This window comes from Bos indicus, chromosome 19, assembly GCF_029378745.1.
Source record: "Bos indicus isolate NIAB-ARS_2022 breed Sahiwal x Tharparkar chromosome 19, NIAB-ARS_B.indTharparkar_mat_pri_1.0, whole genome shotgun sequence".
Classification (NCBI taxonomy): domain Eukaryota; kingdom Metazoa; phylum Chordata; class Mammalia; order Artiodactyla; family Bovidae; genus Bos; species Bos indicus.
The window spans coordinates 50445168-50463580 of NC_091778.1; the positions used below are offsets into that span (position 1 = coordinate 50445168).

At 39.7% G+C, this 18413-nt stretch overlaps 1 protein-coding gene and 1 long non-coding RNA gene across 3 annotated transcripts in view; one reads left to right on the forward strand and one right to left on the reverse strand.

Moving 5' to 3' along the window:
- LOC139177605 (uncharacterized) lies at positions 1–14391 on the forward strand. Its single transcript, XR_011562119.1, has 2 exons — positions 1–194; positions 5371–14391. It is a non-coding gene; the product is annotated as an uncharacterized lncRNA (long non-coding RNA).
- Positions 14233–18413, reverse strand: part of NOL11 (nucleolar protein 11) — an 18800-nt gene continuing 14619 nt past the window's right edge. For both annotated transcript variants that reach the window (XM_019982037.2, XM_070773828.1), the window contains 5 exons: positions 17972–18202; positions 17454–17532; positions 16612–16704; positions 14876–14983; positions 14233–14730 (listed from right to left, as the gene is read on the reverse strand). In XM_019982037.2, the coding sequence (XP_019837596.2) occupies positions 14614–14730; positions 14876–14983; positions 16612–16704; positions 17454–17532; positions 17972–18202 (628 nt within the window). In that variant the 3' untranslated portion in view covers positions 14233–14613. The remainder of the gene's footprint in view (positions 14731–14875; positions 14984–16611; positions 16705–17453; positions 17533–17971; positions 18203–18413) is intronic.

The window sequence follows — 18413 nt, forward strand, 5'->3', positions numbered from 1 at the left end:
ACCACTAGGGGATTATAAGTAGAAAAAGTACAGGAGACTCCTGTAAGTTAATGATTACTTAAGAAAGCAGGTTTGCTTAACCATAAAACCAACAGGCTTGCTTAGCAACAAAGCCATACAGCAGAAGTGTGAGACAGACCCCCAAACAATAAAAGAATGCTGGGATGAGACCCACATCCTGCAGAATGAGCTCGGTAAGTTTATGATCTTCAGCACATGTGATCCCTAGGACACATCAATGAAGACCCATTGCAGCCAAGAATAAAAAAAAATTTTTTTTAATTTAAAAAAGTAAGTCCTTTTATTTTCAAGTATCGAATCAGAAATCAACCTTCTGTTTCATAAGCATCATATATTGTTTAGGTTTGTTTGTTTAAATTGATACATCTTTTATGTCTCTCAGTTTATAGGTTACACTTCCCTCTATTATTTTTAATTTTTTTAAATATTTATTTCTATTTATTTATTTGGCTGTGCCAGGTCTTAATGGAGGCATGTGGGATCTAGTTCCCCAACCAGGAAACGAATCCAGGTGCCCTGCGCTGGGAGTGTGAAATCTTAGGCATTGGACCACCAGGGAAGCCCCCCCCCTCTTTATTACACCCTTGCAATGTATTTGGTAGTGAAAACCTAAATTATATTTTTAAACATGCTGAATTAAAATTATCTTGAGATCATATGTTGGTCTTAAAGCAAAACAGTATCAGTCAGGAGGGGGCAATCATTCATACTTTCCACTCACTTTTGTAATTAAACACTGATTCCTTTACAAGGGAATACTCAGTAAGAAGACAGTGTTACATTGTAAATTCAGGTGCATGATGGGAATATCTCTTGAAAATTTTAAAAATTTTGTGAACCAGTTTTTAAGCAATCTAAACGCTACAGAGTTACTCTCTTCACTGGAGATTTCCAAAGGGAAAAATAAAATCACTGAGTCCATTTTCTGTGAAAGAACAGGGTACACAGTAACTGCGAGGGGCAGCACCCAGGGCACAGGGCAGAGAGTGTTCTGCAGGGATAAGAGCATGCAAGTGCATAAATATCAGCTGCTCTTTATTAAGTGGCTCAAGGCTTTGGGGAACATGAAAGTTTATAAAGATACCTGGTTGTTGTGGCTGCACAAGTAGAGAACAGAGACAATTCTCATTCACCTACAATGAGGAGAAGGGTTTGAGGGGCTGCTTACATCTCCAGAATTGCTTTAATTTTCCGTTATCGTTGCAGTTTCTGTCTCCAGCCTTGGCTGAAGTGCTGAGGTCCCAGGCGCTCATCTTGAGGGGCAGAGGGTGGGGGGCCAGGGAGAGGGCTTTCTTTTTTCCTCTCTTCTCTGGGCCCTTTCACCCCCTGCCCTTTGAGTCTTGCCAAGACACACCCTGCCCTGAGAGAGGGTGGTTCCTGGAGAAGAGCCGAGCGGCCGGGTGGCTGGTCAGAGGCGACTGGGTGTGGACTCTGGTGTGGACGACACCCGGGACCTTCTGGCCCTGGGAACGGAGCCAGGCTGAATTAGTTTTCTGGCTATTGCGGGTCTCAGCGTACATTCCCTTCTCTAGTCCAAGCTGAAAATTCCGTTGTACTGAGCATGTGTATGTGTGTGAGCACGCGTGTGGTACGAAGAGCATGTAAGGAGAGGCTGGAAGGACCCGTGTTTTTGGCCTCCTCGGCCCTGGGATCCCAGCCCTCATCTCCAGGGGCCAGGTCTCCGGACTTTCAGGAAAATTGGCCGTAGAGCAGAGAGAAGGGGCCCTCACTCCCCTCCAGGCTACCTGGAAAGGGCAGTATCACCTGACATTAAGTGAAAAAAATCACAATAATAGCAAACCTGATTAAAGGCTTATGACCATAGCTGGGCATTTTCTATGCATTAATCATTTCATTTAATTTGCACAGCAATCCCCCAGGTAGATGGGATTGGATTGGAACAAAGCAAGCAAAGGGAGCTTCGTGAGGGTGAATAACTTGCTCCAAGTTAAACAGAGTATGAAGATGTTTGGCTTAGTGCTTCAGCTAAGCTGCGACTCTAGGCCAAGTCATCTGGCCTCTCTGAATCTCAGTTTCCTCATCTGCAAAGTGGAAATAATGGGAACATCCACCTGGGGAAGTTAATTAAAAGGAAAAATGAGCTAATGCATGGAAGACCACAGGGTGAACTAGAGCATAATGGGAAAATATGGTAAGAATGTGAGAAAGCTGCTTGCTCAGCACAGACCCAGTTGTTTTCCTAGCAATAAGGCACACTTTCTTTGATGAAATTCTTCTAGTCAATAAACTAGGTTACCTCATTGTAAGAATATCTTGTCTCCTCATAGCATTCAGTACAGCTCATGTCATCTAGACAGAAAGCAGAAAAAAATGAAGCCTGTAAACACTTGAATTTTTCCTGAATGAGCCTTTGTGCTAAACGAGGGGAGCTCGCTGCTGAAGTGGTGCATTCCTCAGAGGCAGGCCAAATTTTACATTCTGTCACCAGCAGCTTTTAGCCAAGTCCTAAACACAAGTTAGTCTCCTGAGAAACACCTGCTTGACGTGTACATACTTTCTCCAGTTCCTGCCCATATGACCTTACATAGGTAGTATGCACGTTTTCCTCTATTACAAAGTTCAAAAAGAGGGTCCTGTATTCTTAACATTCAGAGCTTCATTCATTCATTTATTCTACACTCAAAATTTAGTTGCTGGGTTTTTTTAATTCATTCTGTAATTTTTGAGATTGCAGTATCCAGGCGCTGTGTAGGTTCTGGAAATACAGGACAGACTTGGTCCTGTTCTCATGAGCTCACATAGTTTAATGGGGGCAACAGAAAAACAAGCAAACAAGTAGATACTGCTGTGATCAGTGTGAGAAAGGAAGCAAAGAGTTGATGCAGAGATGGGGTGGGCAGATAAGGGCCCTCCACAGTGGAGAAGGAGCCAGTCCCGTGGTGGAGCTGGCGACAGAGCACCGGTGGAGGAGCAGCCCGAGCAGAGGGTGGAGGCAGGCATGGCAAGGCTGCGCGGAGCAGGCCTGCAGGCAAGGCTCACAATGTGAGCACGGGCAGTCAGGGGTCACCATGCAGGGCTTTGTGGACTATGGTAAGGAGTTTGATTTTAAAGACTGCACTAAGAAGCCATTGACAGTTTTTTTGTTGTTGTTGTTAATTGTGGTAAAATTCATTTAACGTTGTAATTTGAATTTCTATTCCTCCCTCTACCCACCCCACCCCCACCTCTGGCCACTGCTAATCTGCTTTCTGTCCGTATGGATTTGCCAATTCTGGCCCTGGGTTGGGAAGATCTCTTGGAGAAGAGAAAGGCTACCCACTCCAGTATTCTGGCCTGGAGAATTCCACGGACTGTATAGTCCATGGAGTCACAGAGAGTCAGACCCGACTGAGCGACTTTCACTTTCATACATTAAGTGGTGGCACGTTTTCTAGGGTCATCCACGTCTGCCCTTTGTGAAGGGCAGTGTGAACCCATCTGACTTAGTTGTAGGATCACCTTCACTGCCATGGAGAGGATGGATAGAAGCCAGAGGGCAAGTGGGCAGATAACCTGCGATGGGGAGGGTGAGAGGAAATGGAGATGCGGAAAGATGGCTGCAGTGGAAATGGAGGGAGGGGGCGCTTCCAAGTCCCCAGGAGGTCCAGGCAGGGGGAGCAGATGTGGAGGGAAGCCAAGAGTTCTATTTTGAATATCTTAAACTTGAGGTATCTGAGATGTTAATTAGGCGATGAAAATGTGACTCTGGGAATTAGTAGAAAAGTCAGAGCTGGATGCAGATAGAATTTGAGGGTCATCAGCCAGGAGATTGAGGCTAAATCCAGGGGAATATGTGTTAAATTATGTGCATAATAACAAAGAGATTTCCACCCCCAAGGGTGACCAAGAATAAGGTCTGTAAATCGAATACTTCTCAGCTCCTAGCTAAAAGTGGAATAGTCTGCATCTGAATGAGTGCTCAGCATTTGCAAAGACAGAAGCTGGCATCCTCCAGTCTGAATTCAGAGGATTTTGCATCTCTATTGCTTCTGCACTCAGTCAGCCCTAACAACCAGTAACTCCTGTTAAGGGTGTTAAGTGAGAGGATACTTGCCTTTCAATTAAGAAATCCAACCAAGGGTCTTCCCTGATGGTCCAGTGGTTAAGACTCCATGCTTCCACTGCAGGGGGTGTGGGTTCAATCCCCGGTCAGGGAACTACGATCCCATAAGCTGTGTGGTATGGCCAGGAAAAAAAAAAAAGCAAAGAGACCCAACTAAGTGGGATGTCTTGGCACAAGTTAAAAATGAATGCTTTGATCACTGAGGTCACTTAGATAGAAGAAATCAAAGTTGTTTTTCTCAAATTTTTGTCTTAATTGAAGGGAAACATATTCATGTTTTTACATTGTTATGTTTTCAAGTATTTGACCTTCTCCGGATACACTGTACTGTTTGGTGGAGGATTTTCCTAATTGCTAACAAAAACTCTCTAGGAGGAATCCTGGAACCTACCAAGTACTGGACAACTTTTGCTCAAACAGGTGGGGAGGGGGGACGAGGTGTGTTTCAACAACTGTCCGTCCTTTGCTGCCCACACCTGTTCATTTCCATGACTGTAAAACAGAGATACCCTGTGACTGTTAGCACAGGTCTGAGGTGAATTAAGAAAAATTAGGGCAACATAACAAGTACTTCTTAAAGGTTAATTAGCAGAAAAAACTGCCAACAAAGGTCCATCTAGTCAAGGCTATGGTTTTTTCCAGTAGTCATGTATGGATGTGAGAGTTGGACTATAAAGAAAGCTGAGCACCAAAGAATTGATGCTTTTGAACTGTGGTGTTGGAGGAGACTCTTGAGAGTCCCTTAGACTGCAAGGAGATCAGACCAGGCAATACTAAAGGAAATCAGTCCTGAATATTCACTGTAAGTGTTCCAAGAAGGGGGACCCCCTGCCAGGGCCCGAAACTGGGCTCTTGTCTAACACTTGGAAATGAATTGCCTGAGGAGACACATGTGCTGACAAAGCGAGAGATTTTACTGGGAAAGGGCACCCAGGTGGAGAGCAGTAGGGTAAGGGAACCCAGGAGAACAGCTCTGCTTCGTGGCTCGCAGTCTTGGGTTTTATGGTGATGGGATCAGTTTCTGGGTTGTCTTTAGCCAATCTTTCTGACTCAGAGTCCTTCCTGGTGGTGCCTTGTTCAGCCAAGATGGATGCCAGCGAGGATTCTGGGAGATGGTCAGACATGTGGTGTCTCCTTTTGACCTTTCCTGAACTCTTCCGGTTGGTGATGGCTTATTAGTTCCGTGTTCGTTACCAAGACCTCCTGTTGTAAAACAACTCATGCAAATGGTTACTATGGTGCCTGGCCAGGGTGGACGGTTTCAGTCAGTGTGCTTCCCCTAACAGAAGGACTGATGCTGAAGCTGAAACTCCAATACTTTGACCACCTGATGTGAAGAACTGACTCATTGGAAAAGACCCTGATACTGGGAAAGAGTGAAGGCAGGAGGAGAAGGGGAAAACAGAGGATGAGACGGTTGGATGGCATCACCGACTCGATGGACATGAGCTTGAGTAAGCTTCGGGAGTTGGTGATGGACAGGGAAGCCTGTTGTGCTGCAGTCCATGGGGTCGCAAAGAGTCGGACACGACTAAAGTGAACTGAGCAGAAAAAAAAACCTTGGCAACCTTATGTCAGATCCCAAAATCTTTTGGAAATTTTACTGATTCATCAAGGCCAAAGTTTGGACTGTAGACTTCTTGGTTAGAACTCCAGAAACACTGCTGGTCAGTATCACTCACACAGCCTTCAGGGGAACTCATATTGTAATCTGCTTTTGCTTTGAGGTCTCTCCCGCTGCATAGTAAACACATTTAACACAGGATTTTTTTCTCCCACTTTTTGTATTCCCCTTGCAGGTGCTCAATAAATATCTGTGGACATAAAGGCAACATCTCTCCCCACTTTTCTGACTAAAAAAAGGCAACTCTTCTGCCTTTTATGTTTAATAATTCCCTAAAAAAGTCTAAATTAAGAGTTGTGGGGTTTCAATACAACCTGTTTGCTCATGATGCCTGTGGGGAAAGGAGATGGGCTGAGCCTCTCTAGATGGATGTTGGCTTTCCCACCTGCAGGGAGATCAGGTGAGGAATCTCCTCTCAGGTAAAGTTCCTTTTATCTCCCCTAGGCCCCCAGAGACTTCAAGCATCTTTGTCTAACCAATGAATGCCTTGGTTCCTTACTTAGAATCTGGTTTTGAGGGAACTCTTCTTTCATCCTGTAGGTATTTCTCACTCAAACTCTCTTCTCCAATCCTTCAGTAATCATTTAATGAGCATGTCCTCTGTGTCATCTTCCTATTTCATCTGCTAACAGCTTCTAGCTCAGGTCGATCCTGTGTCTCTTCCTGAACAATAATCCAATTTGCCCTGGCACCAGGGCTCAGCAAGGAAGGCCTAAGCCCTTTAGCCAGAACCTAAGGTTCTAACTGTTTTCCCCAGGCTTTCAGGATATTTGCACAAAACTTAAAATATCAATACTTATTTTTAAAAAGATCTAAAGGTTCCCTGTGGTCTTCTGTCTTTATATGAAGAAAAACTACAGAATTAGAGAAAAAAAAAAAAAGAAAAGCAGAGATTTGAAGAAAAAGTGACTAAAAAAATCTATAAAAGAGACCAGGTAAAAAAATCTGTAATAGGAGATCAGGTAAGAAAACAAACATTTCAGAGACATTCCACCCTATAGCAAATGCAATCAGGCACTGCCAACAGAAACTATGTTAGAGAAATAAACACACAGCTTCAAGAATACAACAGGAAACAGTACCATTTATTAAACGTGTAGGTATAGACAAAATTTCCTTTGAAATCGTAGGGAATATAGTTTTTGAAAACATCAATTTAAACATACTTACCATCATAGAAGTAAACTTACATTAATTTATAATTATGGTATCCTGAAATGGTTCAATAGCTTATTTAAAATTATACACTGGGACTTCCCTGGCAGTCCAGTGGTTGAGATTCTGCTCTTCCACTGCAAGGGGGCATGGGTTCAAATCCTTGGTGGGGATCTAAGATCTCACATGCTGCAGGGTGCAGTCAAACCAATTCAAAGGAACCAGAGTCTCATAAAGTTTTTATATCCAAATACCAATTTGGAGGAAATATGAATTCAGAAGAAAATGTGAAAAATGATACTATGAGGAAATAACCAACACAAGCCAGACAGGAAATTCTATAGGACAAATGACCTAATTTCACAAGAAAGAAAAAAACGAGAGATAGTAAGAAAATCTACAGATTCAAAGTCATGAGACATCAATCACAAATATGCAAACATCACTTTCCTGATTCAAATAACGTATAAAATAAATTAATAACTGAAATAGAGATGAAAAGTATTTGATGGCTGGGATGAGAAGGGGAAGTAACTAGAGGCACAGATGAAACAAGACTGGGAAAATATTGATAAATGTTGAAGCTGGGTGATATATGATGGGACTCAATTATACAGTTTGGTCTACTTTTATATGTGTGAAATTCTCCACAATACAAAGAAAGAAAGAAAAAGAGGAGGAACTTACAAAGTAAAAGCTTAAAACTTATAATCAGGTAGTTTTGTGAGCTTAAATTAAAAATTCATTGACTTTTCCAGTTGTCATATTTGTACCCACCTTTCCTGGGCGCAATTTTGTATTTCTATTATACTTGCTTGTTCATTTCTCTTTGAGAGGCAATGTATAAATAAAAAACTTTACACCAAAATTACAGAAATCTTAAGCCTCTTGATTTCAAGAGAATCATGCACCAATCAAACTGATGAAGTGAAAGTGAAAGTTGCTCAGTTGTGTCCAACTCTTTGCGACCCCGTGGACTATACAAGTCCATGGAATTCTCTAGGCCAGAATATTAGAGTGAGTAGCCTTTCTCTTCTCCAGGGGATATTCCCAACCTAGGGATCGAATCCAGGTCTCCCGCATTGCAGGCGCATTCTTTACCAGCTGAGTCACAAAGGAAACCCAAGAATACTATGGTGGGTAGCCTGTCCCTTCTCCAGCGCATCTTCCAGACCCAGGAATCGAACCAGGGTCTCCTGCACTGTAGGCAGATTCTTTACCAACTGAGCTATTAGGGAAGACCTCAAACTGAGGGAAATGGTACAAATTTCATTTGTGGAGTGTAAACTATTGTCTTTTATATGCTGCTGCCCAACCTAGTAATGAAACAATGATGGTGCATATGGTCTGTGCAAATCCAAAAGGCTTTCATTGAGTATGTGGGCTAACCTGGTGGCTTAGACGATAAAGAATCTGCTTGCAGTGCAGGAGACCTGGTTTCAATCCAAGTCAGGAAGATCCCCTGGAGAAGGGAATGGCAACCCACTCCAGTATTCTTGCCTGGAGAATTCCATGGATAGAGGCTACAGTTCATGGGGTCGCAAAGGGACAGACATGACTGGGTGTCTTTTCATCAAGTATGTACTTGGGAGTACTTGGGATCCAAGTTCATTTTAAAGTAAAATAAAACATCAAACTTAACTGATATACAGCGTAAAACATAAGACATTTAACAATAAGGCAATAAAATATCCAAATGAACCAGAAGGAATTGTAAGCCCTGTGGTCTGAACACATCCTAACAAGGCATAACAAATTTGGCGCTGACAACCCAAATCAAACAAGTTCATCCAGAAATGAAAAGTAGCCAAGGATAATTAGGTTAACATGAAATTACAGCTTTAGAGAAGAATTTCAATTTGTTAATTTATGAGGATTCTAGGAAACTCATCACTTCTCATATCAAGTTGTTTCTAGGAAAGCAAATCAATGTCATTTGCTTGCTAAGTACAGAATTAGAGAGGGGAAATACTTGAAAAATTTCTTTTTGGAACAATGTGCACCTCTCATAGCCTCCCTTCTCTCCCTCCAGGGCAGTATGGTTTTTGGTTTTCCACTTAACAAGTTGTCCAAGTTCTCTAACTTTTCCTGTATAAACACCACTACATTTTTTTTCTCTGACTCAAATCACTCTTTTCATCCTTAGACTAATGGAACTTTACTGGTCTGTGCCTCAATTTCCCCAACAGTAAATCCTACTTCATGGGACTGATAAGCGGGCTTAGGACTATTATCAATGAATATTTCTAAAGCATTTAGAACAATGAGTGGCACACAGTAAGTGCTATATAATCAAATATATAGTAGCTTATATGTTATCTATCATAAATTTAAATGGTAAGTATACAAATGTATGTTATTACTAAGTTAAAATACAAATAAAAAGCTTATATTCTAAAACTGAGCATAGAATGTCACAGCAACGCGGATGTGAAATGCATTAATATTATATATACACTAAACATCTAATACACAAAAGTCACAATTCTAATTATTGGCTGTGCTAATCTAGGTAGTAGTATGTGACCTGAAACTGAAAGGAGAACCTAATGAGACAGTTATTACACTGCTTTCTTAGGGATGAAAAGGCTCTGGGGAGGTTCTTTTAAATAACTCCAGTCTCTCCAAAAAAGCTGTTCAGAATTTTGAGTAGTTTTCTCCTTAAGAAATTTGTCTGTAGCAAATGAAAGCGATTCCCAAAATTCCACTGATGCGGGTATGTGCTTTAAAACGCATCCCAAATTATACTGATGATGATTAAAAGAAGTGCAAGAGTATAATCTAAAATCACATTTCAGCTTTGCTAAAATAAAGATGTGGGAACTGGCTAAGACACTTAATGTTTACGACTAAATTTACTGGTGAGCCTTCTCAGCTCTAGTTTTTTGAGACTGAAACTTCTATGAATCAAAACATGTTACCTATGTAAAAACATGTTTTTATGAAAATATTAAGTGAAAAAAGTAATCACACACTGTATACTCAAGTGTGATTATAACTATTCCATCTGTGGAATATTTCCATCCATTTTTATCTGCTCATCCATCTACATATTTAGAAAGTAGACTGGAGAGAGAAGAATGGTGGTTACGTGGCACACAGCATTCCACTTCAGATTGATGCCGAAACAATTTTTACATTTGCAACCATAACCACCACCAAAATAATAATCGAGTCCAGCAAAAATTACCCACGGATTTAAAACCATCACTGGGGAAGAATAATATTCCAGAACAGGATTAAATACTTAGGTTACTAGAGTGAGACAAGCTGGAAAACCCTAGCTTAACTAAGTGGTCCAATTTAGCATCACCAGTGACACGGTAACCCACACCAGCGCCTCCTGAAGCTGTGCCTTCTCTGTAGCGTTCTTGTCAGAAACGTCTAATCTGAATCTAATCATGTGGAACCGAGACAAACTGAGGGACATTCTATAAAATAACTGGCCTAGGTTCTTCAGAAATGCAATTATCTAGGAACTGTTCTAGATTAAAGGAAATTAAAGAAACATGGAGACCAGATGCAATGCATGACCCTTGAGTGGATTTTAGGGAGAAGAAAGTCCAATTACAAAAGACATTACTGGGACAATTGTGGAAATCTGGAGGAGGCCTGTAATCATTCTAAATAGTACTATATTACCATTAATTTCCTGAATTTGGTATTGCATTGTGGTTATGTAAAATTAATGCTCTTGTTTTACAGGATTAAGCTTAAGTATTTATTGGATTAAATTATGAGATTGAACTGTTCAGAAATAACCCTCAAACGAATGAGGAAAAAAGGAAAAAACATATAGTATAAAACTATTAATAACATGGCAAAATGTTACCAAAAGGCAAATTCAGGCTAAGGATACAGGAGTACTCATTGTTTTTCTTGCAATTATTTGAGGATTAAATTGTTTAGAAGAGATGGGGCAAAAAAGTCCATCTTTGTTTTAAAATTCTACACGATCCAGGATGGACTCCACTACAGTTTACAGTCACCTGAGACTTACTAAGAAGGCTAAAGAGGCAAAAAATCAAACAAGCATCTACTTTTACGTAGTAATGATAACCTGTTAGCTCACAGTCCCCTCAAAAACTAATACGTTACAGCAGAAAACTATTTCCTAGATGGAGAACTTAAGTTTAAAGAATGCTTCTTGGGAATTCCCTGGCAGGACAGTGGTTAGGACTCAGTGCTTTCACGGCTGGGGCTGGGGTTCAATCCCTGGTCAGGGAACTAAGATTCCATAAGCTGCCCAGTGTGGCAAGAAACAATTACACAGATGTACTATATATAATCAGAAACAAATCCGAGGCAAAGTTTAGTTATAAAAAAATCAAAGTCTAGGGGCAGAAGATACACTGCCTAAATGTGAACATAGAGGATTTACTTGCCAGAAAAAGGAAATATTGCAAACCCTCAGAATCTATTACTCAGTAACTGTATTCAATAGTCATTACTGAACACTGACTATGTGCCAGTGGTCCTCTGCTGAGGTGCATAAAGCGTTAAGACATAGTCCCCACCTTGAAGAACTCAGCCTGTAAGAGTCTCCTGTCAATTATACCTCAATTAAAAAAAAACTCTTTATAAAATCCTTAATTTCTAAACTTAGTCTTAAGACTAGTCAACCTAAGATAATTTGCAACTAGTATTTAAAAGCCATTAAAATGTTCTACTTATTTTAAAAAATGGTTATTTGCTTCCATAATATTGACAACCCAAATTATTTATAATAAAGGCTTTATAAGGACCCTATACAGAAGCTCCTTCGAAACAGACCCAAGTCTGAGGGCAGAGGAAATCTTTCTCTCACTCAAAGGCCTCTACTTGTTTGAACCCTGACCAGGCAAGTAAGGTTTCACTGCAGAACCTGTCTTCAAGTACAATTAACTCAGGAGACATGAAGAGTATACCACCTATAAATTTCAGTTGTATTTTCTGACTGAAAGAATTCTCAGTTAACTTGAGATTCATCTGTTATGGGTTCTTGTAAGTTAAATCATAAATAACTCAGAATCTAAAAACTGAATATCCTGAATAATCTTACCCCACCATAAAACGATCTCTAAATCATAATGGATGTGCTATTCTAAAGCTCAAAGTTTTCTTTGTTATTTTTAAAAATTTATTTATTTTTTAATTGAAGGATGATTGCTTTACAGATTGTGTTGGTTTCTGCCAAACATCAACATGAATCAGTAAGTAAAGTTCAGGAACCCACAATTTTATGTCTCAGTTCAGTTCAGTTCAGTCACTAAGTCGTGTCTGACTCTTTGCGACCCCATGAATCGCAGCACTCCAGGCCTCCCTGTCCATCACCAACTCCCGGAGTTCACTCAGACTCACGTCCATCGAGTCAGTGATGCCATCCAGCCATCTCATCCTCTGTCGTCCCCTTCTCCTCCTGCCCCCAATCCCTCCCAGTATCAGAGTCTTTTCCAAAGAGTCAACTCTTCGCATGAGGTGGCCAAAGTACTGGAGTTTCAGCTTTAGCATCATTCCTTCCAAAGAAATCCTAGGGTGACCTCCTTCAGAATGGACTGGTTGGATCTCCTTGCGGAAGGGACTCTCAAGAGTCTTCTCCAACACCACAGTTCAAAGGCATCAATTCTTCAGTGCTCAGCTTTCTTCACAGTCTAACTCTCACATCCATACATGACCACTGGAAAAACCATAGCGACTAGATGGACCTTTGTTGGCAAAGTAATGTCTCTGCTTTTCAATATGCTATCTAGGTTGGTCATAACTTTCCTTCCAAGGAGTAAGCGTCTTTTAATTTCATGGCTGCAGTCACCATCTGCAGTGATTTTGGAGCCCAAGAAAATAAAGTCTGACACTGTTTCCACTGTCTCCCCATCTATTTCCCATGAAGTGATGGGACCAGATGCCATGATCTTCGTTTTCTGAATGTTGAGTTTTAAGCCAACTTTTTCACTCTCTTCTTTCACCTTCATCAAGAGGCTTTTTAGTTCCTCTTCACTTTCTGCCATAAGGGTGGTGTCATCTGCATATCTGAGGTTATCGATATTTCTCCTGGCAATCTTGATATCAGTTTGTGCTTCTTCCAGCCCAGCATTTCTCATGATGTACTCTGCATAGAAGTTAAATAAGCAGGGTGACAATATACAGCCTTGACGTACTCCTTTGATGTCTGTAATTCTTAAATGGTTCATAAAAAAGAGGATGAATATTTTAGAGACTTGGATTTTTCATTTCTGCTGAGAAGTTCTGTATCACTTAAACTGTCAGAGCAAAAGGTCCCACTACGTTAAGAGAACATAACTCTTAATATATGCTGTTATTTTTGGTACTGCTTTTCCCTCAGGATTCAAATAGAAATTAAGAATGACTAAGGAATTAATACAACATTGTAAATCAACCAGACTTCAAAAAAAAAAAAAAGACTAGGGAGACCCTGTTTGTTCAACTTCAATAGTTTTAACTAAACTTTATATAGAGTGCCTGACCTAAAAAGAAGCCCTTATCTACTGAAAATTAAGTTAAGCCATCAGGATTCTGGAAATATGGGCTCAAGAACCACATGTGAACTTATATTTATGCATTAGAATTTACAGGTATTAAAAAATACACACATATATTGCAATTCTTCAGTTTAAAACAGGTTTTAAAATGATTTACTCAATAATAAGAGACTTTCATAGCTCAGAAATGTTTTCGGGAAACTTAGTCCATCACCTGAAAAAGTGATTTCACTTTTAAGAAAAATAAATTTGAGCTTATTTTTAAGAAACAAAACTTTCTATTTCTTCTATATACAATCTTTTGTTTCTCCTAAACTCAATGAGTTAAAACAGGAAATTCTATGGTCAACCAAACTATAAAACTTTTTGAGAAGAAGACTATTTTTACTACCTAGAAATATTCAATACATATACTTAATTAACTAATTTTATCTCGGTTGTGTTAGCTCTTTGTTGCTGTGCACAGGCTTTCTCTAGTTGTAGAGTGTGGGCTTCTCCTTGCTGTGGAGCGTGGGCTCTAGGGCGCATGGGCTTCAGCAGTTGCGGCATAAGCCTGTGGCTCAAAGGCTCTAGAGCGTGGGCTCAGTAGCTTTGGTACACCAGCTTAGGTGCTCTGTGGCACGTGGGATCTTCCTGGACCAGGGATCAAACCCATGTCCCCTGCACTGTATCACCAGGGAAGTCAAAATATTCAATATAACCAAAATCAGCATCTCATCACAGAGGTAATGTGAGGGATAATGTTCAAGTCCTAGATACGTACGGTGGTACAACTAGGTAAAGAACTGGAGAAGATGCAGGAGATAAGCGCATATGTGTACCAGGCCCCTCCCCAGCCTGCCCACAGAACTGCCTTCTTCTCTCCCCCATGAATGCAGATGAGGCGAGACAGCTTCTGATCCTGATAAAACTGTATTTTTCCTAGAATTACTGTTTCTCCAATGGTGATTTTTTTTATTAAAAGAACTATTCAAACAGGTGGTAAGAAATTAAACTTTTACCAATACACAAATAAGTTTACTTAAAAGCAGCTCAGTTCCGTATTTTAAAAAGTTTCAGGATCTCACCCCGCCAATGTCCATAACCTAGAAGAGGCTCTCGTGAAACCTGAAGCCCCGCCTAAGAGCATCAGCCAGTGATGGTCTAGGTGCTTTCACATGCATCTGTCTTGTCATCGAAGAGAGAGTCAAAAAAACACATCTCTTGCCTGGCTGAGGAGGAAGAATCCACAAAAAAGAGCTTCATAAAACGTCCATGAAGGGAAACTAGTAACATCAGAAGAGTTCCAGCACTTCAATTGAGTATAATTCTCTATTATTCTTTTCTTGATTTAATTTCTGTAGCTCACGAAAACTTACTTCAATCTTGTTGAGCTCGGAACAAATGCTTATCTAAAGAAAAAAATTCCAAAATAAATTTTTACCATAACTTGTACAAATAAACCCTCCACAATTACTTAGAGCTATTCCAAGAAAAACTAATAATAATGCTTCTTGGTTACAAACAGAATTCAGTATATATAAAATAACAACATACCTGGGATTTCACAAATTTGTAAAGACTTAACAGTAGCCTTTTTGCTTCTGGTATCATTACCACAACAGTAAAATTAGCATCCAGAAGTAGACATATCCAATCCATAATCTGAAGATAAACAGTGAAAAGGGAAGTTAAGATTTTACAAAGTCTATGATTATATCAAGCAGTTATAAGAAAAATAAGCTTTCTTTACAGAAGTCTGAACATTTTAGTTTAGAGATGAAGGAATTTCTAAGCAATCTAAAAAGGCTCTTTTCTGCTTTCGTATTTACCATTTTATAAGCATAATTGTGTCTTTTCCATCAGATAAGTCAGTAAAAAGAAAACCACAGTAATATTTAATCCTAGGGAAAGTGAGCATATTTTATTTAAAAATTCTTTTTGATTTAACTACTGGCAGCTATAAAAAAAGAACCCATTCATCTCCTATTCTGAAATATACTACATACATTATGACGCAAAAATAGGGTGTCATGTATTATAGATGAATGGCCAAGAACTAAAATAAAATTACTTTATACTTACTTAAGTATCCTACATCTTCAAATGGTGGTGTTAACATGAAAATATCATTCATGAAAAAGCATTAAGGAAATCAATTATCCATTTGCGGGAGGGGGGAAAGCAGATCCCTATATACCCTCTACATCAAAATAAATTTTATATGTATCAAAGAGTTAAACACAGAAAAAGAAAATAAATGTATTACAGAAAAATACACGGTGGCTATTTTTATACTCAGAGTGGGTAGGGCCTTAAACATGACACGGCCAAAAAGAAGCCACAAAGGAAAAGCTTAACAACTTTAACGGCATGAAAATTAAAAACTCATCTACGGTAGAAATGACATTAAAGAAAGTAAAAAGACAGTGATAGGAAACGAGTATTTGTAATATTTTGACAGAAACAGATGAGTATCTCAATAGACAATAAATAACTTACAAGTTAAAATGAAAAAGACAGAAAATGCAATGGAAAAATGGACAAAGAATCTGATTAGGCAGTGCAGAAAAAGAAGTATAAATGGGCAAGAACTGATGGTCTATCTTTCTCATTACCAAAGAAATGCAAATTAAAACACCCATCTGTTACCTACTGATTGGCCAAGAGTAAGGTCTCGGACCTTTGTGGCCATAGTACCTCTTGTCACAACACTTCGGAAAGGCAGCCTGGCATGCTCAAAACTAAAAATACACGTACCCTTTATCCAGTAATTTCACTAATGAGAATCAACCCAATAGGTGTTCTCTCATAATACATAATACAATACAAGAATATCTGTATAAAGATGCTCACTGAAGGTTCATTTACAATAGCAAAAAACTGTTAACAGTTTAAATGCTGATCAACAGGGGACTAGCAAATTAAGATTTTCTATAAAATCAAATGGTGTGCAGGTATATATCTTGATCCACAAGATACACAAAGCGTAGTACTGAATGAAAAACCTGAACTGCAGAACAGCTTGCACCTTATGATCTAATTTATGTCAGAAAGATACAAGAAGATAAGTTAGTGTAAAGACAGAAAATTTCTAGACTAAAAGCAACTCTGAGTATTACTTATCTTTAAGAGGGACTAGGAATAGATTATTCAGAGGATACTTATTATCACCCTCTCCCAATGAAGGTGAGGAAATGCTTGAAAAGGGTCACAATAAAGAATCAGAAATTGAAGTTCTAAAGATCTATCATTCTTCCCAGCACCAGATCAAAGTAAAAAGATTATCTCACCTGGCTCAAGGTTGGAGGGTGTGTTCCAGGAAGAGTCATTGTAGCATTTTCACTACACTTCAGATATAGGAAATACAAATACTGGAGAAACAGCTGGGCAGACGGAAAAAAAGACAATCACTTTCATAGAAAAATTTTCTCTGTAAAAAGCTAACAAAGAGACTGCAAAGAATTTTAAGAGGCTACTGAAATTAACTGTACATCAAATAAATATGCTATAGACATCAAGGACACAAAAAACAAATCGAATGCACTTTCTGCCATCAAAGAGGAGTTCATTTGGTTTGGGAGAGGTGGGTGAAGAGCTTATTTTGTTTGCAAATAATAAGCAGAGAAGAGAGACTCCTTCTCTGGGCAATTCCTTTTAGTTTCTGTGCTTGCTGTGCTTAGTCGCTCAGTCGTGTGCGACTCTTTGCAACCCCACAGACTGTAGCCCGCCTGGCTCCTCTGTCCATGGGGATTCTGCAGCCAAGAATACTGGAGTGGATTGCCATTCCCTTCTCCAGGCGATCTTTCCAACCCTGGAATCGAACCCAGGTCTTCCATATTCCAGGCGTATTCTTTACTATCTGGGCCACCAGGGAAGTCCTTTTAGTTTCTACTCAACTGTAACTTAGATGGATGAACCTAGACTTCCAGTTTGGCACCCGGATCATGTCAACCTCTGCCTCCTCCAGATCACTCTAGCCTCCTAGGCACAATTTTTCACCTTGAGGGCTGGGAAACCTCTTACTCAGATGAAAGAACTCTACAACCTTTTGAATGCTCTAAAAGCTGGGTACTGTTAAGCAGCAACATTTAAAACAGAAATAAAATCCTGTATGACCTGTAAGAACACTCACAGTGCTGTGCTGTGCTGGGATGTCCTTCAAATGAGGCAGAAGAAACGTCTCACTGTATGCTGAGTGAAGAACTGCATTTCTACTTAGGAATAAAGGAAAATCTTCAACAAATAAAGGCTTTTCAACTGAAATTACGAGTAACTCTCTTCCCCAGTGACATTTTTTCTAAATGGATACAAAAGTTCTACTTATCTAGAAGAGCTCTATCACGGAACATTCTCATCACTAGAGATCATCTTGTATGCTTCACTATTATAAATAACTGGTATTTATTCAATATGATAATTTTTAGAACTGACAAAGCTTCTATCTCAGTACAGCTTCTTAAATAAGAAGGTTTAAGTAAGTTGTTTAAACACAACATTGAATGGAATCCATTTTCAAGCAGAATCTGAAAAAAAAAAAAGAAAGAAAAAAAAACCCCACCTTAAACTATCTAATTACCCCTTAGTTTTTGCTTGGTATTGATTACATTCCTGGGAAAAAGACGATACAAGGGAAACTGTTTCAAAGGATACAAGAGCGCTGCTCTTTTCGGGGTAACGGGACACGAAGTGCTCTCGTCTGCTGTGGCCTGAGGCTTCTCCTTCAACTTCTGAGCACAGCTGTCACAGTTATCTTCCTCAGGACTGAAGCCATTCTGAAGAAATGCAGTTTGTTCTTCCATTTCCCCATCTTGCACAGGATCCATATAGTCAGAAACTGACTCCATATTGATATCTGTGTCTTGAAGAGTGTCATCACCAATGCTATCATGTTAATTGAAAGCAGGAAATAATTTTTATAAATACTTGAATTTACTGGCAAAAGTTTCATTGTCAAAGTTTTAGAAGTCAAAAAATACAATAGACTAGAAAAGCAGTGAAAGGGAATTCTGTAGGGACCCAGTGATTAGGATGCCATGCTTCCGCTGCAGGAGGCACGGATTCCATCCCTGGTTGGCGAACTAAGATCCCTCAC